Source organism: Phascolarctos cinereus, unplaced genomic scaffold (genome assembly GCF_003287225.1).
Source record: "Phascolarctos cinereus isolate Bilbo 61053 unplaced genomic scaffold, phaCin_HiC Scaffold_726;HRSCAF=1367, whole genome shotgun sequence".
Lineage (NCBI taxonomy): Eukaryota > Metazoa > Chordata > Mammalia > Diprotodontia > Phascolarctidae > Phascolarctos > Phascolarctos cinereus.
Window position 1 is genome coordinate 349,534,814 of NW_027556098.1, and position 22,809 is coordinate 349,557,622.

A 22,809-nucleotide genomic window follows, 5' to 3' on the forward strand; every position below is an offset into this window, starting at 1 on the left:
TAGCTGCCCCCTTCTTCTACAGTCTTTTCATTATTGTTCTTGAGTTAGTTTCTTAATCCTTCCATCCACCAAACCCTTCGGACTACTTTCTTCTTCTCCTAGACAATTCCAAAGAACTGAAATAACCAGCATCTTCGTGAAACATATGGGACACAGATGTTTACCATGGAATCACAAAGACTTGGGTTCAAATCTTGCTTCAGACACTTACTAGTTGTGTAGCCACAGATAAGTCACTTAATTTCTCTGAAACTCAGTTTCTTTCTTTTTTTTTTTTTGTAAAATGGTGATAATAATAGTATCTACCCCACAGAGATGCTGCTAGTCTTGTATACATCATGTCAAAGGACTTTGCAAATGATGCACTAGATAAATGTGAATGACTGTTTATTCTTATTACTATTAATAGCTCACATCTATATAGCACTCTAAAGGTATTAATCTTTTACATATGTGATTACATTTGACCCTCCCAACAACTCTGTGAAATAGGTGCTATTATCCCCATTTTACAGATGTGGAAGCTGAGGTTGAAAGAGATTAAGTTACTTCCCCCAGTCCCAAAGGAAATAAGTGTCTGAGACAGAATTTGAATGCAAGTCTTCTTGTTCTCAGGTCCAGAACTTCATCCATTATGTCACCTAACTACACAACTATTTGCCTGTTAGTATTATTACCACTAACAATGGATTCTAGTCCTGGCTAATTATTTATAAGGTATATGATTTTGGATAAATCTTTTAATGGTATTTTAGATGAAAATCTGTACATGGTCACCTATTATTCTCATTACTCTCTTGGAAAAAGTGAATAGCTTGTTAAAATGATGGTGTCAGGTAATGGAATTTGACTGGAGTCATGTAATACATGGAGAATGAATAGAAGGTGAATTACTGACGACATTGTTCTCTATCCTCACTCCCTCTTAACACACACCCTGTTCCAAATACAGTCACACATTTAGCACTTTTTCTGAAGGGTTGACTCTAATCATGAAGCATGGCCCAGTTGGAAAGGAGGATGGAGGAATCCAGGTCCAGGGAAAGGAGGAATGGGAACCAGGAGCCAGAATCATTCTTGAAACTTGTTCTTAATGATAAACTTGCTAATTGTGGGGAGAGAGAGGGAGGAGAAAAAGAGAGAAGAAAGAATGCGGGAGAGAAATGAACAGACAGAAACAGAGAGAGGCAGAAACAACTATAGATACACATACAGAGAAAGAGAAATAGAGACAGAGAAGCAGAAAGACACAGAGAGAGACAGAGATAGAAAGATGTAGAGAGACAGAGACACAGAAAAATACAGAAACACAAAGACAGTGACAGAGAACACAATTGAACAAACCCTGGTCAAATACACGTGTCCAACTTACAGTGCTCAGGACTAGCATGCAGGCAATGATGTTTCTATATTGCCTTTAAGAGTTAATCATCATCTATTTGCTCTGCTTGAAGATGAGAAACCAGAACACCCAAATAGAAATAGATCAGTGTTACCTGGATATGTAAGAGAAACATGTTTGGTCATCTATAAAAAACAACAAAAAACCAACAGCAACAACAACAAAAAAACAACTAGGCCCTCTGGCCTCTGGTCTCTGATAACTTTTGTGGCTTTGTCTGCAGGGAAGAAGTCTCCCCTGTGATGTTGGGTTCTTCTTCCAACCACACGTTACTGAACACAGCTACTTTCATCCTTCTGGGTGTCCCAGGGCTGGAGGAAGCCCACCTTGGGCTGGCAGTCCCCTTGAGTGCCATGTACTCTGTAGGTCTATTAGGAAATACTATCATCCTGACCGTGATCTGGACAGACAGAGGCCTGCGTGAGCCCATGTATCACTTCCTATGTGTCCTGGCTGCTGTGGACATTGTCATGTCAACCTCTGTGACCCCCAAGATGTTGAACATCTTCTGGTCAGGCAATGGCATCATTGGCTTTGCTGCCTGTTTCACCCAGATGTTCATTGTCCATGCCACCACAGCAATAGAAACAGGGTTACTCCTGGCCATGGCCTTTGACCGCTACGTAGCCATCTGTAAACCTCTGCGCTACCAAACCATTGTCACTCCACGGACCATGATGGGGATGGGGATGGCCATCATAGCAAGAGCTATCACAGCTATGACTCCAATGACCTGGATGGTAGTCCATCTGCCATACTGTGCCTCCCATGTGGTCCCCCATTCCTACTGTGAACATATGGCTGTGGCCAAGTTGGCATGTGCTGATCACATGCCCAGCAGTCTTTATAGCTTAATTGTTTCCTTCATCATTGTGGGGATTGATGTGACTTTTATTGCTACCTCGTACAGTCTGATTCTCCAAGCTGTGTTCAGTCTCCCCTCTCAAGATGCACGGGTAAAAGCACTCAGCACATGTGGTTCACATGTGAGTGTCATGATCCTCTACTACTTGCCAGCCATGGCATCCATCTATATGGCCTGGTTAGGGCAGGAGATGGTGCCCTTGCATGCCCAGGTGCTGCTTGCTGATTTTTACCTAGTCATCCCTCCTATGCTGAACCCTCTTATTTATGGCCTGAAGACAAAGTGTATCCGGCAGCGAGTGTGGAATGCAGTGATCACCAGCCTTTCTGACCATGTCTGCCAAAACTCAGCAAAAGAGAAAAGACCCACTCAAGTGTTTGTTATAGAACACAGTGAACCTAGATGTGAGGCACAGGCTCAGAAGTAAGCGGACACATTGAAATGTTGTCTTTATGACTATCATTCATTCCTAGCAAGGTTGATCTCACACACTGGCGTGTTTGTAGTACTTTTCAAATCATACTAGTGGTCATCTTAGTCAAATTGTTTCCATATTAGTGATATCTCAGACACCATGGTATTTATGTTTGTTCTCTCAGGACATTAGTCAATCAAAAATATTTACTATTTGTGATGAGTGAGTCAACATGCATTATTGCAATTTCTCTATGCCAGGCACTATGTTATGCCCTTAAGGACACAAAAAAGACAAAAACTTGGACCGGTGCCTTTAGGGAGCTTATGTTCTAATAGCTGAGCCAAAATGCAAATATATAGGCACAAAAAAAAAAGAGAAGAAAAGCTAGAGAGCAGATCAGAATGAGCATCATAGTGGAAGATACTATAACTCAGGGTATTTGAAAAAAACTTCTTGCAGATGGCAGAATTTGAGCTGACACTTGAAGGAAGCCAGATCTGGAAGGCTTTTTAGTCTTCCAATCCACTGATATAAAACATTAAAATACTAATCCCTCTGGGAGGGAGTTTCATTTAGCTAATCACCGTCCACTTTCTCAATTGTGCTGGATTTTACATCCTACATCTCTTATACCATTGATGCTTGGGGTCCCTCAAAGGGAAATCATAGGTGGAAATATAAGAGAACTGTCTTGTGACATCTTCCTCCAAGTCATGCATTAAGCTTCGTAGGGCATTGATGATACAACATCTCCATTTGAATACTTTCTTCCACTAACATGTGGGATAGCTTTTGATCTATTACAAAACATTTAGAATACCTTTAATATCAAAGTCTTTGCCCCAACACAGGTTATAAAACTATAAAAGACCTCTAGATATCCGCAACAATAACAGAATTAGTGAAACATTGAGCTGGAAGGAACCTTAGCAATTACTAATCCCAATTCATTCCTAACCAATTATACCCTTCTGCAACAAGAATTTTAAGTGTATGTATGTGTGTGTGATGGACCTATTTGGCAGTCTGGTGTAGTCTATGGACCCCCTTAATATTTTAAAAACTCATTATTGGAGGAATTGCTAAATTTCAGTTAGAAGTGAGTAAAATAAAGGTGGAATTTTTTCCTCTAGGTTAAAAACCCTTATTCTATGCCATCACCAGTACATAGTCATCCAATCTTTCCTTGAAAACCTCTGGGGAGGGGAGGGATTATTTCACTTTGAAGCCAACTTTAATTGTTAGGAAATTTCTTCTTACATCAAAGTTAATGTATGTATCTACTACAATTAGTGATCTTGAGCATTATTTCACAGGGTTATTGACAATTCACATCTTCTCTAGAAAACTGCCTATTCATTTATTTTGACAATTTATCTTTTAAGAAATGTCTCAACCCTCTTTGTAGAGAGAATAGCAATTTTTTTTGCAGTCAGGAAAGCAAGACAAAGTTGATGAGCTTCTTCTAATCCCTTTAGTCTTGGTAAATTCCTGAAGATGATTTTCATGGCCTCAAGGTAGCAATCATGGGCATGATGAGAGATGAATGGAATTTTGTCATTCTAACTCAGAGTAGGCTGTTTTCAAGGAGTGACAACTATCATAGAAGCAAACTGCTTCAATGGATGGACCTAACCAGTGTTGCAGTGGATATTGTGCTGGCCTGGGGTCAGGAAGACTCTTCATACTGAGTTCAAATCTGGCCTCCAACACATACTAGCTGTGTGACCTTGGGCAAGTCACTTAAACCTGTTGCCTCAGTTTTCTCATCTATAAAATGAGCCAGAGGAGAAAATGGCAAAACATTCCAGTATCTTTGCCAAGAAAACCCCAAATGAGGTCACAAAGGGTCAGACGTGACTAAAATATGACTGAACACAGAACTCTAACACTCTTTTCCCTGACTGGCTGGTTGACTGGTCAAGTGTGGTTGGGGTTTAACACAATGGAGCTGAGCTAGCTCTTGAGACTTTGTGCTTTTAAAAAACATTTTTCCTTTTATGGAAAAATGTTCAACAACTCTCATTCAGCAGATGGCAATAGTAGGACAATAATAAAGACCCAGTAAAGGAGGCTTGGTGTAGATTGGAATACTTGGCAACACAACAAAGATAATACACCTAAGGACATTAGCAGTTTATAATGCAATAGAGAAAGTAGGTTATGGTCCAGTGCCTTCATTAGACTAGCAGAGGGATGATTGTTTTGATGCCTGTGACTTTGGGCATGTTCCCTTAGTGAAAGGCCCTCCTTGTTTTGCGTTTATTCAAAACACACTAATCCTTTAAGATCTAGGTCCAGTTCCATCTATTTCATAAAGTTTTGGTGAAGTCTTCTATATTTCTATCTATTGAAATGCCTTCCTTGTTTCAAGACTCAGCTCTCATATGATCCTCTGAACTGATACAGAATGCTAAAATGTTAGATCACAGAATCAGGATCGAAATAGATCTCAACAGGCTGGAAGAGCAAGGCTACATTTATCTTTATGAAATTTCCAGGCCTGCACTTGGATTAAAAAAAAATCAGTAAACACTAAATTAGGGGAGGTATTATTAAATAAGCATTTCTGGAAAAAAGATGCTGGGGTTCTAATGTTTTTTCTTCTACATTAGTTAGTGTGATATGGTGGACAAAAGAGTTAACATAATATTGCCCACGATTAATAAAAGCATAATGTCCAGAGCAAAGGTTGTGATAAATATGACAGTCTTTGTTTGACAAGAGTAGAGTCCAACAGGATATGTGTCTGGTTCTATGTGCTAAGGTTTTAGAATGTGAACTGACAGTATGCAGGTGAAGACAATTAGGATGGCAAGGAGAGATGATAACATGGCACAGGAGGGTCAAGTGAAGAAACTAGGAATGCTTAACCTGGATAAGGAAAAAAAATTTATAGGGGTGATGGGATGCAGGAGTGAGCTGGGAAATGTTTAATAGTGGCTCTTTGAAAACAAAAAGTATGTGTAATATGGGTTCAGTTCAATCTACATTACCACTACTTTCTCCTTTACTTTCTTAAGTCTAGACCATCAACAAAGCAATTAATAAAGCCCAGATTTTTAATTTGCCAATTTCTAGGCTGGTAAATGCTCACAGCAAAAATTTAACAACCAGTCTCACCAGATCAGAGCTGGCTCCAGCAAACTCTCTGAGAAGGAGGGATAACTATTATCTTTTAATATTTTGATGTCTATTATGTAGAAGAGACATTTGTCTCTTCAGTTTGGCCCCAGAGGACAAAATAAGAAAGAACTAGTGCTTAGCAATTAAAAGACAGGAAGTATTTCCTAATATCAAGCTTGCATCTAAAAACTAGAATTGTCCAAAAATAGAATAGTCCACTTTGGAGGTTGTGCAATAGTATAATTGACTGAGAGCTGAAAGGGACCCACAAACACACACAGAGTTCATTTAAAGAGTATGCTCAAACTTAGAGTGCAATGGGAATGACGGATACGTATAGGATACAGCATACATAATGCTGTGACTGCAAACCCTTTTTCACTTGAAAGAATCTTCACACTGGTTTCTCTGGGTCTTCTCTTCCCCAATCTGACTCCAAAAAGATAAAAAAAGAAAGAAAGAAAAATGTCTTTTCAAATCTAACTGGGTGATAAATAAGAATAATACATGGAGGGAAATGAAGCCATTTATGATTATGACTTGTAAAATCTATGCTGTCATGAGTTATATATAGCAAATTGATTCACAAAGTCTCGATTAAATATTCAAGTAAACAAGCATTTATTTCTCACTTAGTACATTCCAGAAACTGTGTTAAGCCCTTGGGGGTACAAACAAAGAAAAATACTATCCTTGCTCTCAAGGACCTGAATTTAATAGTGGAAATAACATGCAAACAACTATGTACATACAAGATACAGAAAAGATAAATTAGAAACATTTTCAGAGGAAAGGTACTAGCATTAAGGGGGGCAGAAGAAGGTTTCTTGCAGAAGTTGGGATTGTAGCTGATACTAAATAGGCCAGGAAAACCAAAAGATGGAGACAAAGATGACGAGCATTCCAAACCCGAGGCAATAGACAGTGAAAATCCTGGGAGATAGAGAATGTTTTGTGCAAGGAGAATAAAAGTCATTGTCACTGTATTATAGAGTATGTGGAAAGAAGAAAGATTGTTAAGAGTGGAAAGGTAGGAAAGATCTAGTTTATGAAGGGATTTAAAAGCCAAACAGAGGATTTTATTGAATAGGAGAGTAACATGATTACATCTGCAGTTAAGATCACTTTGGAGAGGTGGAGCCAAGATGGCAGAGTGAAAGCAGTGACTTGCTTGAGATCTCCCCCAAACCCCTCCAAATACCTATAAAAAATGTCTCTAAACAAATTCTAAAGCAGCAGAACCCACAAAAAGACAGAGTGAAGCAAATTTCCAGCCCAAGACAATCTGCATGATTGATCTCCACCTGGCAGGGAGACGAGTGCAGTGTGGAATGGGAGCAAGCCTCAGAGGACTGAATCGCGGGCAGCTGCGTTGATTTCCAGACTCCTCAACCCATGAATGGCAAAGACAACTTAGAAGGTCAGTGGGAAAAGTCTGTTTCTGCGGTAAGAGAGGAGATAGGTCTCAGGTCCAATTCCAGAGCCCAGAGTGTTGGCCCCGGGGCGGTGGCTGTGTCCTCAGCTTCCGGCCCACAGACTGAGGGAGAATGGGGTGCCTGATCAGAGGGAGATTGCAGGGTTCTCTTTGCCAGTGCTGAGGCAGGGATCTCTTGCTTTGCCCGTGCTTAGATCTGGATGACAGTCCTAGGGCAAGGAGGAGCGCTGGCATGGTGGAGCTTGTAGTGGCTGTGCAGAGAAAACCCTCCTCACAGTTACAGGACAGAAAGGAAGACTTGTGATCACTAACAGACCAGAGGCCAGACCAGGAAAGGAGTAAACACCTCGCCCCTTATCGTACCACCTGGCAAGAAATGAAAATTTACAGGTCCCTACAAGTATCTCTGAAAATGGCTATACAAACCCCTGAAGCTTGGGACAATACATTCTCCACATTGGAAGCAGACTCTTACCTTAACAAAGAGTTTAAAGCTCAAGTAATTGGCCGGGATCATGAGCAAGCAGTGCAAAAAGAGTCAGACTATATTATCTTACTTTGATGACGAAGAACATAAAAACATACAACCAGAAGAAGACAACAAAGTCAAAGCTCCTACATCCAAAGCCTCCAAGAAAAATATGAATCGTTCCCCATCCTTGGAAGACCTCAAAAGGGATTTTGAAAAGTAAGTAAGATAAGTAGAGGAAAAACTGGGAAGAGAAATGAGAGTGATGCAAGAAAATCATGAAAAACAAGTCAACAGCTTGCTAAAGGAGACCCCCCAAAAATACTGAAGAAAATAACACCTTAAAAAATAGCCTAACCCAAATGGTAAAAGAGGTCCAAAGAGCGAATGAGGAGAAGAATGCCCTAAAAAGAAAAATTGGCCAAATGGAAAAGGAAATACAAAAGATTACTGAAGAAAATACTTCCTTAAAAATTAGAATATAGCAATTAGAAGCTAGTGACTTTATGAGAAATCAAGACGCTGTGAAACAAATCCAAAAGAATGAAAAAATAGAGGACAATGTGAAATTTCTCATTGGAAAAACAACTGACCTGGAAAATAGATCCAGGAGAGAGAATTTAAAAATTATTGGACTATCTGAAAGCCATGATCAAAACCAGAGCCTAGACATCATATTTCAAGAAATTATCAAGAAAAACTGCCCTGATATATTAGAGCCAGAGGGCAAGATAGAAATTGAAAGAATCCACCCATCTCCTCCTGAAAGACATTCTCAAAGGAAAACTCCTAGGAACATTGTAGCCAAATCCCAGAGTTACCAGGTCAAGGAGAAAATATTACAAGCTGCCAGAAAGAAACAAGTGAAGTATCATGGAAACACAATCAGGATAACACAAGATTTAGCAGCTTCTACATTAAAGGACCGCAGGGCATGGAATATAATATTGCAGAGGGCAAAGGAGATAGGATTACAACTAAGAATCACCTACCCAGCAAAACTGAGTATAATCCTTCAGGGGAAAAATGGATATTCAGTGAAATAGAGGACTTTCACACATTCTTGATGAAAAGACCAGAGCTGAATAGAAAATTTGACTTTCAAATACAAGACTCAAGTGGAACATGAAGAGGTAAACAGGAAAGAGAAATCATAAGAGACTTATTAAAGTTGAACTGTTTACATTCCTGCATGCAAAGATGATATTTATAACTCATGAGACCTTTGTCAGTATTAGGGTAGTGGAGGGGGAAAAATTATATGTATGTATGTATGTATGTATGTAGATATAGATATATCTATATCTATATCTATATCTATATCTATATCTATATCTATATATATCTATATATATATATATATATATATATATATATATATATATATATATATAATGGATAGACAGACAGACAGACAGACAGAGATAGATAGATAGATAGATAGATAGATAGATAGATAGATAGATAGAGGGCACAGGGTGGGTTGAAGATTAAGGGGTCATATCTGGAGAATAAAATTAAGGGATGAGAGAGGATTATACTAGGAGAAGAAGAAAGGGAGAGGTAGAACAGGGTAAAATATCTCACAAAAAAAGAGAAAAGAAAAGGCTCTTAGAGTGAAGGGGAAATGGGGGAAGGGGAGTGAGTCTTATTCTCATAGGATTTGGCTTAATGAGGGAATAACATACACATTCAGGTGGGAATAGAAATCTGTCTTACCCTACAGGAAAATAGGGGGGGAAGGGGAAAAGAGAGTAGGGGGATGATAGAGAGGAGGGCAGATTGGGAAAGAGGTAATCAGAAGCAAATACTTCTGAGGAGGCACAGGGTCAACAGAAAGAATAGAATAAATTGGGGGGCAGGATAGGATTAAGGGAAATAGAGTTATTTTTTTTTACAACATGTCTACTACGGAAGTGTTTTGCATAACTGCACATGTATAACCTATATCGAGTTGCTTGCTTTTTCAATGAAGGTGGATGGGGAGGGAGGAAGGGAGAAAATTTGGAACCTAAAGTTTTAAAAACACTTGTTTAAGAAAAATGTTTTCACATGCAACTGGGAAATAAGTAATACAGGAAATGGGATACAGAAGTCTATCCTGCCCTACAGGAAAATAGAAGGGGAAGGGGATAAGAGAAGGAGAGGGAAGAGATATAATAGAGGGCAGACTAGGAGAAGGGGTATTCAGAATGCAGGCCGTCTTGGGGGTGGGGGGTGAGATGGGGTGAAAATTTGGAACTCTAAATCTTGTGGAAGTAAATGTTGAAAACTAAAAATAAATAAATTTAAATTAAAAAAAAGATCACTTTGGCAGCTGGTTGAAGGATGGACTGTTGTGAGGAGAGATTTGAAGCAGGGAGGCTAATCATAAGACTATTGTAATAATCTAGGTGTGAGGGGAAGGGCCCTACACCAGGGTAAAGAAGGAGAGAAGGTATATTTATGAGAGATGCTATGAAGATAAAATTTACAGTACTTGACAAGAGATTCATATGAAGAATTAAGGATGATATTTATGTTTATAGCCTGGATGACTGGAAGGATGGTGGTATCTTCCATAGTAATAAAGGAAATAAGAAGTAGAAAAGGTTTTGGAGAAAAGAGAATGAGTTCAATTTTGTTGAGTTTAAGATGTCTATGGGATATCCAGTTCAAGTGTTCAATAAGCAGTTGGAGACAGAAAACTGGAGGTTAGAAGAGGGGTTAGGCTGGATAAAACAATCTGCAAATCATCCACACACACATGATAATTCACTTCATGGGAAATAATGAGATCACCAAGGGAGACAGAGAATAGAAGAGGTCCTAAGACAAGGCCTTGGGAGGCAACCATATGTGACATGAATGAAGATCCAACAAAGCTAACTAAGAAGGAGTGCTCAGACAAAGAGGAGAACTGAGAGAGCACTGTCACAAAAACTCAGAGAGGAGGGAGTTTCAGGGAAAAGAAGACAATTGACAGTGTCAAAGGCTGGTTGTAATTCTATGAGGACTGAGAAACAGAATGAGAGCGTACATCAACCAAGATTTCTGTTAAAATCAATAGTAGGAAGTACAAGCCTTCTTTCTGGAGTCAGGACTACATCTAGTTTTTGTATTAGATAAGGAAGCTGGATTTCTTGTCCTCAGGGCTCACACTGTTTGATGACACCCATGGTTTTTTAGATCTGCCTTTTGAAATCACTTTTTCTTTTTTTATTAATTTATTTTGATTTATAAACAATCACTTCCATATGCTTTTGAGTTGAAAATTTTTCTCCCCCTTCCTCCCCCCCACCCTCCCCAAGATGGTGCACAATCTGATATAGACTTTACATTTACATGCCCATTAAACATATTTTCACATTAGTGAAGTTGTAAGTAAAAATTAAAACCAATAGGAGGAACCATCAGAAAGATGAAACAAAACTCAACAGAAGGTAAAAATAAGTGATAGCAATTTGACTTCCATAGTTCTTTCTTTGGATGTGGACAGCATTTTTCATTCTGAGGCCTCTGGAGATGTCTTAGATCCTTGTAATGCCGAGAAGGGTTCAGTTTAACAATATTAGTCATCGCATAATGTGTCTGTTATTGTGTACAATGTCCTCTTGGTTCTGCTCACTTCACTCAGCATCAGACCATATAGGTCTTTCCAGGTTTTTCTGAAGTCAGCCTGTTCATCATTTCTTATAGCACAATAGTATTCCATTACATTCATATACCACAACTTGCTCAGCCATTCCCCAATTGATGGGCATCCTCTCAATTTCCAATTCTTTGCCACCACAAAAAGAGCTGCTATGAATATTTTTGTACCTGTGGGTCCTTTTCCCATTTGTTTGATCTCTTTGGGATATAGCCCTAGAAGTGCTATTGCTGGATCAAAGGGTATGCACATTTTTGTAGTCCTTTGGACATAGTTCCAAATTATTCTCCAAAATGGTTGGATCATTTCACAACTCCACCAACAATGTGTTAGTGTTCCAATTTTCCCACATCTTCTCCAACATTTGTCATTTTCCTGTTTTGTCATGTTGGCCAATCTGATAGGTGTGATGTGGTACCTCAGAGTTGTTTTGATTTGCATTTCTCTAATAAATAACAATTTAGAGTATTTTTCATATGACTACAGATGGCTTTAATTTCTTCATCTGAGAACTGTCTGTTCATATCCTTTGACCATTTATCAATTGGGGAATGGCTTGTGTTCTTATAAATTTGTCTTAATTCTCTATATATTTTAGAAATGAAGCCTTTACCAGAGAGACTGGTTTTAAAAATTATTTCCCAATTTTCTACCTTCCTTCTAATCTTAGTTGTATTGGCTTTGTGCGAAAACTTTTCAATTTAATGTAATCGAAATTATCCATTTTGCTTTTCATAATGTTCTCTATCTCCTGTTTGGTCATGAATTCTTCTGTTCTCCATAGATCTGATAGGTAAAGTATTCCTTGTTCTCCCAGTTTACTTATGGTGTCAGCCTTTATATCTAAGTCGTGAACCCATTTTGACTTTATTTTGGTATATGGTGTGAGATTTGGGCCTACGCCTAGTTTCTGCCATACTCTTTTCCAGTTGAAATCCCTTTCTAAAGTAGACCTGGGGCAGAGCCATATGAAGGTCTTATCTCAAATATTACATTCATCATACAAGACTTTCAATTATCCAAACTATCTCCAGATTATCATAAAAGAAAAATTTACAGTTAACAATTCAACATAAAAATTTCTGTTCCCCCTTTTGTTTCCCCACCAACACTTTACATCTGCCAAGTCCCAAAAGAGACAATCAGCACAGACTTGAATTCTCAATGATCAGATGAGGTTTGCTGTGCCTCAGTTCATCCTGGATTCTCTGAGTGTCTGCACTTAATTTCCACTTATCCAGCCTGTGGAAACACAATATGTAATTATTATTCTTATTTCCATGCTCTATTATTCCTTCTGACCCAGGAGATAATAGATCCATATAAACACCTGAAGGAAGAGTTGGCAACTGAGAGTCCTTTTCCATCTGTGGATAAAGGATCAAATAAATACAAAGTAGGAAAGAAAAGGGAAATTAGATGTGACTGAAGCATGATGTCTTTCGTTTTTTCCTGTACTTTGTTGGCACAAGTGTATATATGTATGTGTGCATACATAAGTATGTATATATATAAATGGCTGTGTGCTGGTGTAAAGGGGAAGAATAGTATTGTCAAACTGAGCCCTCTGACACAGCTCTCTCTTGGTTCTCTTCCCACATATCTACCTCTTCACAGTCTAATTTGCTGGATAGTGCTCCTTTCACCATGGCTATCCTCCAAGCCTCTCTACTGGGCCTTTTCTCTTCCCTCTTTGTCTGCTCTCTCAATGACTCCATCACCTCTCTGTAGATGACTCTCAGATCCATGTAGCCAGCCCTTGTTTCTCTTCTGAGCTCCAGGGCCAGATCATCTAATGTTCCTTGGACATTTCAAAAGGCATAGCCCATAGACATCTTAAACTCAACATATTCAAAACAGAATTCATTATCTTTACCCCTAAGCCTCCTCCTCTTCCCAACTTTCCTATTTCTTTTGAGAGTACCAGTTATACAGGTTTACAGCCTTGCTGTCATACTCAGCGATTAGTCATTCTCTCTTACCCCCACAGATCCAAATAGATGACGTCTTGTGGACTTTATCTCCACAATAACAAATAATAGCTAGCATTCATATAGTACTTTAATGTTTTCAAAGAACTTTACACATGTTATCTCATTTGACCAAGGGGGTAGCAACTATCATTATCTCAGTTTTACAAATGGGGAAACTGAGGCTGAGGAAAGCGAATTGACTTATTCTGGGTCACATGGCTAATATGTGTCTGAGGCTATATTTGAATTCAGCTCTTCTTGATTCCAGGTACAGGGTGCTAATACCACCCTTGCTTTGCCTCATTATCTCTTAGATCTGTCCCCTTCTCTCTGCTGAAATGATCACCACGCTGTTTCAGGTCTTTGATTCCCTCTGTATTATTATATTAGTGCCTAATAATATAATAATTTTATAATTATTTATAACAATTATTCTGCTATAATTATTCATGATTTTTTATAATTCTAGTATAATGGTTATTTTATAATTACTATATTATTGTAATATAGACTGTCACAATAGCCTCTTAGTTGGTCCTGCTCTTCATTTCTCCCCTCTCCAATTCATCTTCCACATGGCTGCTGAAGTGACTTTTTTTAAAGTGTAGGTTTGACCATGTCACTGCTCACTAAGTAAATGCTAATGGATTCCTAATATATCTAGGACCAAATGTATATTCCTCTTTTGGACATTTAAAGTCCTTCATGAGCTAGCTGCAACCTGCCTTTCTAGCCTTATTATATGATATTACCCTTCATGTGCTCTTCATTTAATTCCACCTGACCTTCTGACTGTTTTAAACAGGACTCTCTATCTCTTGTCTCTGCCTTTTTGTGAAGAATGTCTCATAATGCTTTCTTTACTTGTGGTATAGCTGAAAGAGCAGCTGAGTCAGATGTCAGAGGAATTGGTTTCAAATCTTTCCATTTTGAAATGACCATGGGAAAATCACCTTATCTGTCTAGCTAGGCCTCAGTTTCTTGATCTGTAAAATGAGGGTTTTAGACTAGATGAACTCTAAGATCTCTCTGGCTCTAAAACTATGTCACTCTTTTTCACCTCTCAGAAACCCTAGTTTCTTTTAAAGTTCAACTCTAGTGTCCTCATGTCCTTTCTAATTTCCCAACTTCTAACATTCCCTTATCACCCTGTATTTCTTTTGTATGTATTTTTGCACACTTTTACATGTACCTGTTTTTTGGGCTTTTTTTTGTTTTTTTTTTCTCCTCTGATAGAGTATAAGCTGTTTGAGGGCAAGGAAATTTTTCATTCTTGTCTTTGTATCTGCAGCATCTAGCAAAGTGTCCAACAAGTGCTTTGTAAATGCTCATTGACTGTTTACTTAATTCATACTTTGTTAAATTCTTATTGTCTTATTAATTATAATCACCACACTTGTCCCTGGAAAAGGACTAACAAATTCTCCATCCTCTCTTTGTTTCAGATCTGTGAAAACTATGAGTCTGGAATATAACATGTGGGGTATATGTGTTGGTTGGTTTTAATTTTTTTTTCCCTTTGTCAGCATCTCCTTCTGTGTCAACAACATAGCTACGTAATAATATTCAGCAAATTTGACCTTGAAGAAAATATCTAAGAATGTTTCCTTTATTACAAACATCTAACATTTAGATAGTGATTAAAGATTTGCAGAGTTTTACAAATATTATCTCATAAGCTCCTTGAAGTCAAAGTCTGTCAATTTTTCTATGCTTTGTAATTGTCTTCCCATTGCCTTATGTATTGAAAATCCGTGTTGTGTTGGATCAGATATGTGAAATAGAATATCTACATAGATTCCTAGATGCAACATGGAGACAAAATATGCATTTACTTTCATTTCTCATAGTAAGGAGCTGAAAATTGTGCTAGAAGAAGAAAACTCAAGTTCTTGGACAGTGTGCATTTTGTTATCACAATTATTCAAAAGAAAAAGAAAAACTAATCCTTAATCACCTCCCTACACTTTACTAACAGCAACACTTTTCCACCTGTTGGGGGACACTATCTAAATAGCATCATGTAGAGAGGAATGAAACTTTCACAGGAAAATGCACTGGCTAGAATCCCTAATCCTTTTCCTTCCCTCATCAGGATTCAGACTGATTCCTAATCCTGGCTCGGATGCTTTCTATCAGATCAACTTTCTCCTATTCATGCTTCTCACTTGGATCCTTCTCTGTCCTCTCAGAGTCACAAATAAACTTTCCATAAATAATGCTTGGGACTCACGTCAGTTTTTGCAGTTTACAATCCTGGTTTCGTAAGGCCTCGAACAGAAGCTTCACTCCATCATCACTCAGGCCATTACCTGTAAGTTTCAGGTGTATCAGACTTTGATTGCTCTCGAGTGCAGAGGAGAGATACTGACATCCTGCTGCAGAGAGAAGGCACTTACACAACCTATAAAACAGACAGCACAGATACAACTTTATTCCCAAGAATTTATTCATTTCATTCTCCCTGGGAAGATATACATTTTTACAATCTCTTTGAATATGCATACAGTGTCAGTCTAATAATTCTTCTATTTTGTTTTTCCTTCTTCCCTACCAACCCAAGAGCCAAGGCTCCATCATTAACCTTATCCTCTTCCTGTTTTGATAAATCCCTAACGAATGGCTTAAATCCTAACCAATGGCAGAGCCCACGACTATGTCCCAATCTCAATATCTGTCTCTTGTATTGAGTTCTGGATGTGCTGTTAACATGTAAGTATCCCATCAAATTCTTCTACCTATGCCAGTACTGATGTCACAAGATATTTTAGCTACAGATGGAGACTATCTCCAAGAAAAAAAAATATTAGAGTGGGGCAGAATCGCTGAGAAAACAACAAAGGAGGGATGCTATTCTAACTTCATGTTACTTAGTAATTTATATGGAAGTCTTTGCTCATTTTACCTTCATTTTTCCTCTCTTCTAGACCTGATGATACTCCCAAACCAAGAATCCTTTTCTCCTTTTTCCAAGGTATTATCTCACCCAATGGCTAGATAAGGAGGGTGAGTAATTTATCATTTCATGAGAATAGCCATAGAATGTGTCAGGGAAGTCTTACATGGGTCTATCAGAGGGAGGAATGACTTTCTTTGAGAAGTGCTAGCTTTTTCTAGAACCTGGTGATCTAGCCCACTCTTGCTTTTTTCGTTCTTCTTTTACCTTACTCCCTGTGCACATACTTTTTGATCCAGTGGAACTGACCTCCTGGCTATTCCACAAACAAAACATTGCATCAGTTGGCTCCAGGCGTTTTCTCAGGTTATTCCCCATGCCTGGAATACTCTCCCTCCTCAGCTCTACCTACATACCTCCTTGGCTTCCTTTAAGTCCTAACTAAAACTCCATCATTTATTGGAAGCTTTCTCCAACCCCTCTTAATTCTTAATTCTAGTGCTTTCCCTCTGTTAATTATTTCCTATTTATCTTGTACATAGCTTGCTTTGTGTGCCTTTGTTTGCATGTTGTGTCTCTCATTAAACTGTAAGCTCTTTGAGGGCAGGAACTTTTTCCCTCTCTTTTTGTATCTCCAGCACTCAACATGGTGCCTGGCACATAATAGATGATTCATAAATGTTTACCGGTTGATTGAAATGGATTACCTATAACCTCCCTTGAAAGTATAACTGAGATAAGGAACACAACCAGAGATATCCCCAGAATGGGCATGCTAATCTTCAGGTTATGGTAGGAGAAAATCCCTAGGGAGTCTAGGAAAAGTCCCTCTGGACATCTGCATGGCCACACCAAGATCTTTTCAAGACTCCCAGGTCTTTGCTTCAGGGCCGCTCACTTAAGTTAGGGGTCAGGGATGTTCCCTCAGTCTGGGAGTCATGAAAGCTGCAGAAAACAGAGTCACTCAGATTTTTCTAGGGAGGGGCAGACTCCAGTTTAGGTGGATTTTATTGGATTTTACCACTAAGGTCCCTGGAAGGGAAATAGCAAGTGACTATGAAATGGAATAGAATTCTAGCCTAGAAGATCATCATGCCTGCTCTAGTGACATGCATGGTATTATGCCTTCCCTGAGTTTTCCCAGTAATCTTTGAAGGTGTCAGTCTGAATTCTATTATAGCGGAAGATCTGAAAATACTCTAGTTTGAAGGTGTTGGTCCCAAATTCAATGTGAGAGGCTCAAAGAGCTATCTTAGTCTAGAGACCTGGCTTTATTATCAGGGAGCCATTGGATTCCCCTCAGGCCCTTGGATTATTGTCCCTGTCTCCTACTCCCTGGTGTATCTCCAGTGAAGCCATATGACCTTCCTTTTGGAGTTTTCCCCTGATAAAAGGGTCTGATGCCTTCAGCATCTACTTCCTTGACCATTCTTCTACAAAACCTTCTTAATCACACTCTGTTAAAAGGAAAAAGGACACTCTGTTAAAGGGAAACATATGACTTACTCTAGGGTCTGTAAATTATAATACCTGATATTCTAAGGCCTCACACAACAGCTTCACCCCATGGTTGTACAGGTTGTTACATCCCAGGTCCAAATCTGACATCCTTATTTCTTACCCCAAAGGAATATGTGAATCTTACATGAAGAAAGCTTAAGAAAACTTACTTCAGTTCCTGTAATTTACAATTCTGATTTCCCAGGGCCTCACATAGCACTTTCACCCCATTATTTCTCAGGGGGTTAGCACCCAAATTCAGATGGATCAGACTTTGGTTTTTCTTGAGAACAGAGGAGAGAGCATAACAAGAAGCAGCAGAGAGCTGGCAGTTCCACAACCTGTAAGGAGCATTCATGGGTAAGGGGGAGATGGAGGGTGGGGGAACAAAATTACTCCTTCAGTCTTTAAGATTTATTATTATCCTATTTGTCCCTCAGCATGGGCTTATATCGATGGCCCTTTGGCCCCATGTACAGCCTTACTTTGGCATTATCCATATCCACTCCTGGCCCAATGCTCCCTTCTTTCGTATTTCCCTGTCCATTTTCTCTAGAACAAGAGTTCTTGACCTTTTTTGTGTTTCATGGACTCTTTTGTCAATCTAATGAAGCCCATTGGTCTCTGACTAGAGGCAGCTAGGTATGGCACTGAGTCTGGATTCAGCAAGACTTAAATTTAATTTCAGCTTCAGATATTTACTTGCTATATCATCCCAGGCAAGCCACTTAACTTCTATTTGCCTCAGCTTCCTCAGTTGTAAAATAGAGATAATAATAGCATCTACATCCCGGATCAAACGCAGTATTTAAAAAGAGGTTAACACAGTGTCTATCACAAGCAAGGACTATTACTATGACCTGCTCCAGAGGTGTGTGAGACCCTGACCTTTTGACCCAACAGAGACTCAATTCCCAGCCTCAATTCTCCATATATACGGTGTTATTTCATCTTCCAACCTTCTAGCTACCAAACACAAATGACACTCTGTTAAAGGGAACCATACGACTTACTCTAAGGTCTGTAAGTTACAGTGCTGATATTCTAAGGCCTCACACAACAGCTTCACCCCATGGTTGTACAGGTTGTTACATCCCAGGTCTAAATGAGTAAGACTTCGGTTGCTCTTGAGAACAGAGGAAATATCTTGACAACAGGAATCTGTGAGATGACACAGGGATAACCTGAAAGAGAAAGGCTTTCATGAGGGAAATGATCTTTTCCCTGTCTTCATCTTGGAAGGAGCTGGCATTCCCCATGTCATTAGCCCTACATGAAATATGCCCCTGCCCCTGTCCTTGCATCCTCCTAAAACATAAAGATTCCTTTTAGTTCTTCTCCCCTCCTTTATCACTTTGAGATCTTCCATTTTTAGCTCAAATATCAATTTCTTTCTTAGCCTCAGGTTTAGAAACTGCCTTTGAATTGGTCTTCTGGTTTTCTAGGCAATTGACAAACATTTGTTAAGTGCTTGCTATGTGCCAGGCATTGTGTTAAGCCCCGGAGATTCAAAGAAAGGCAAGAACATGACCCTGCCCTCAAGGACCTCACAGTCTATTAAGGGAGACAGAATTAAAACAACTATCTACATATGAGATTACACAGTGTAAATGGAAGGTAATAATAAAAAGAAAGCACTAGTAGTGGTGAAGCAAGGCCTCTGGTAGGAAGTGGGATTTTGGCTGAGTCTTGAAGGAAACCAGGAAGGTAGGAGTTAGATGAGGAGGGAAAACATTCTAATATGTCTAGATAGCAGCTATTATAAAAGAACAGAGTGGGGCATATCCAGCCTTATCTGAACAGAGTGGACCACATAGAGGAAGCCACAAGTACAGCAGAAAATATGGTACACCAGAGTTTTTCAAGGGATTGCATCCACTGCAGGGGAAGGAGGCATATCTAGTTAAAATCAGATGAGCCCTGGTGGGTAGGTCCCTGAGCACCAGCTAATAGATTTGACATAAAAAAATGAAGATAGCTCCTGAAGGTTTAAGGGATTAGACCCACTTTATCCCACCTTCATTTTTCATGCTTCCTTCAAGCCTCAGCTTAAGTCCTATATGTTACGAGAGGTCTTTCCTAGTGCCCCCAAATACCAGTATCTTTCTTTATCATATACTCTGTATATATTATGTATTACCCAGTTATTTATATGTTGCTCCCCCTCCCCCTTAGTAGAACGTACAGTCCCTGAAACCAAGGCATTTTTGTTGTCTTTGTGTCTCCATCACTTAACATAGAACTTGGCATATAGGAAGCACATAATAAAAGCATGAGCTCTGAAAACAAGATTATTTAGTTGCAAATAGGGGCTTCCTTGAACTGAGGGCCTATAAGGTAACAGTGACCTTGGTAATGATTTCCCCCTAAGCCTTAGCTCCAGGACCAAGGGCTTCTTGTCTTCGGTGCCATTTATTCATGATATGTAGAATGACTACCCATAATTCTTTCACTGCCTTCTTCCTGGCCCTCCTGACTTTGAACAAACAGAAACTGCCTCCAGGAGAAGGATGGTGGCAGAGGCAGTGATTTCTCATTCCACTGAAATTACTAGGTAAGAACAAGAAAGACATCAGAAGGAATAAGGCACATTTCCCATTTAATCAGCAAAGTTTGTTAATAGTAAAAATATAAGAAACAGGATAGGACCATTGATCAGTCAGTCAACCATTAAACATGAATGTAGTAGTTCCTACTATGTGCTAGGTACAGTGCTAGGAGCCAGGGTGAAAAAAAGCACAAAATAAAAACACAAACAAAAACAAAACAAACAAACAGGCAAAAAACTCAACAATTCCTGTCTTTAAGGATCTTACACTGTATAATGTAAGGGGGTGGAAACATATAGACTTGTAAATGGATATAAGATATATCCAAAGTAATCACAAGATAATTTGAGGGGGCTGCCTGGCTCGAGCACATGATGGACCCAGGAAAAACCTTAAGTAGGTGCTTAGATTGACCCTTAAAGGTTGCTGAGATTTTAAGAGATACAAGTCAGAAGGGAATTGATTCAGGGAGGTGGGACAGCCTACCTTAAACGTACACAAACAGGAGATGGGATGCTATGTGAGGATCAGTCTCACCTTCAACTTCACTTGCAGAGATGGTGAGGACCTTAACCTTTGGGCAAAGGCATACACTATATGACCTTAATTCCCATTCCTGACACACACTAGACTTTTAGATTTTTTTTTTACTATAATACACGCTAATTTCTCAAACACTCTCTTCCTGATCCCAGATTTGCAGAGAATAATACAAAAAGGAAACCTGAGGAATCTTACATCAATTTCTGTAGATTACAGGAAGGGTGTCTTAAGGCTTCACACAGCAACTTCATGCCACAATCACGAAGAAAATTGCCACTCACATCCAGATGCGTCAGGCTTTGATTCTTGATGCAAGTAGAGAGATCCTGACAACAGGCAGCAGTAAGATGGCACTGAGACAGCCTTCAGGGAAGAGAACCCCAGAAGAGAAATGGTTTCTTTAATACTCTTTAGTCTTCTATCTCTCTCTGTGAAATAATTCACTGCCCTAGTCCCTTTGGCCCTATGTGAAGCAACAGCCAAATGGCCCTCTCCCCATCCAGCACAACCAATGAACTGTGGGAGTGGGATAGGTCACCAGAATAGGTCACCTCCCATTGTGCATGTGGGAGGCTGTGCAGCACTCCACAAAACCTGAGGAAGGAAAAGAGCTCATCACCAGGCTGGGGAAGTTCTCACTACCCAAAAGCCTGTAATGTAAATCATGAATCACCCAGTGTAGGGAGAGGTTGTGATGCTTTGAGTTATGTCCCCTAAGGAAGCCAAAATTAGAGGGGAGGGAGTCAAGAACTGAGTAATAAGGGAAAACAAGGCAGAAAAAGGACTGAAAGTATAGAAGATTTCAGGAAGAAGAAAACCAAAGACCTTAAACATAAATAGATTAATCAACAGGAAAAAAAATAGTAACAGAAAGAAGTATGATCTCCAGATTTTGTAAATGAGTTTGTGCACTTATGAATAAGTACTGCAAAATGAAAGAAAATGATCCAATTCTTGTTAAGACAAAAGACCCTGTGAAATTTTAAAAGAATATGAAAAGACAACATGTTATTCCTGAATGGCTTAAAAGATAAATGAGAATTATGAGAGTAGAATTTATGTCCTGTATAGCAAAAACAACATCAGTAGGACCTGGGAGTTACTGAAGCAATAGCAACAGTGGCAGCTTCTAGATCTTTCTCATCCCACAAAGAGTAAGGGGGTTGGGCAACTGATCAGAAGAATACAGAGCTCTTTTTGTTAGCATTGGGTACAGAACTCTGTTACATTGTCCATGCATGGATCCAAGTTGCAGTACTGGGTTATGAGCTCAGGATGAGGAAGAGCACTAGCACACTAGAGCTTGCATCTGCTGAGGAGGAGGAACCATGGTCACAATTTCACAGCAGAAAAGAATACTTGTGGTCACTCACATAATAGAGCACAGGCCAGGAGAGTGGTAAACACACCCTGTCCTTAGATCACACCATCTGGGAAGAACTTAAAACTTACAGACCACCAGAATTAGCTTTGAAAACAGCTGCACAAAATACCTGAAGCTTGGGACAATACCATCTCTACACTAGAAGCAGAGCACAACTTTAATGCATAAAGTGAGGAAATATGCTGGAAAAAAATGAGCAAACAACAAAAGTGTACCTAACCATAGAAAGTTACTATGGTGACAGGGAAGATCAACACACAGACTCCGAAGAAAACAACAGTCAGAACTGCTACATCCATAACCTCAAAGAAAAACGTGAATTGTTCTCAGGCCATGGAACAGCTCAAAAAGGACAGCCCCCACCTCACTTAATAATATTTTTCCCCCAATTACATGTATAGATAGTTTTCAACATTCACTTTTATAAGATTTTGAGTTCCAAAATTTTTTTCCCAAGGAAGGCAACAATCTGATATAGATTATACATGTACAATCAAATTAAACACATTTCCATATTAATCATGTTGTGAAAGAAAAATCAGAACAAAAGGGAAAAACGCTGAGAAAGAAAAAGTAAACCAAAAAAGTGAAAATAGAATGCTTTGATCTGCTTTCAGA

At 39.2% G+C, this 22,809-nt stretch overlaps 2 protein-coding genes across 2 annotated transcripts in view; one reads left to right on the forward strand and one right to left on the reverse strand.

Annotated features, from left to right (window-relative positions):
• The first annotated feature begins 1,644 nt into the window (after positions 1 to 1,644).
• Positions 1,645 to 2,694, forward strand: LOC110195136 (olfactory receptor 52I1-like). Its single transcript, XM_020967770.2, has one exon. The coding sequence runs from the start codon at positions 1,645 to 1,647 to the stop codon at positions 2,692 to 2,694; it is 1,050 nt and encodes a 349-aa protein (XP_020823429.1).
• An 8,299-nt stretch (positions 2,695 to 10,993) lies between these two features.
• LOC110195240 (NACHT, LRR and PYD domains-containing protein 3-like) overlaps positions 10,994 to 22,809 on the reverse strand; it is a 37,051-nt gene continuing 25,235 nt past the window's right edge. The window contains exons 7-11 of the mRNA XM_020967884.2: positions 21,003 to 21,170; positions 18,729 to 18,899; positions 17,886 to 18,056; positions 15,553 to 15,723; positions 10,994 to 12,588 (exon numbers count right to left, since the gene is read on the reverse strand). Of these exons, the coding sequence (XP_020823543.1) occupies positions 12,489 to 12,588; positions 15,553 to 15,723; positions 17,886 to 18,056; positions 18,729 to 18,899; positions 21,003 to 21,170 (781 nt within the window). The 3' untranslated portion in view covers positions 10,994 to 12,488. The remainder of the gene's footprint in view (positions 12,589 to 15,552; positions 15,724 to 17,885; positions 18,057 to 18,728; positions 18,900 to 21,002; positions 21,171 to 22,809) is intronic.

Bases quoted from the DNA above. Each gene is read 5' to 3' on its own strand.
- LOC110195136 (XM_020967770.2), top strand. From the start codon at position 1,645: ATGTTGGGTTCTTCTTCCAACCACACGTTACTGAACACAGCTACTTTC.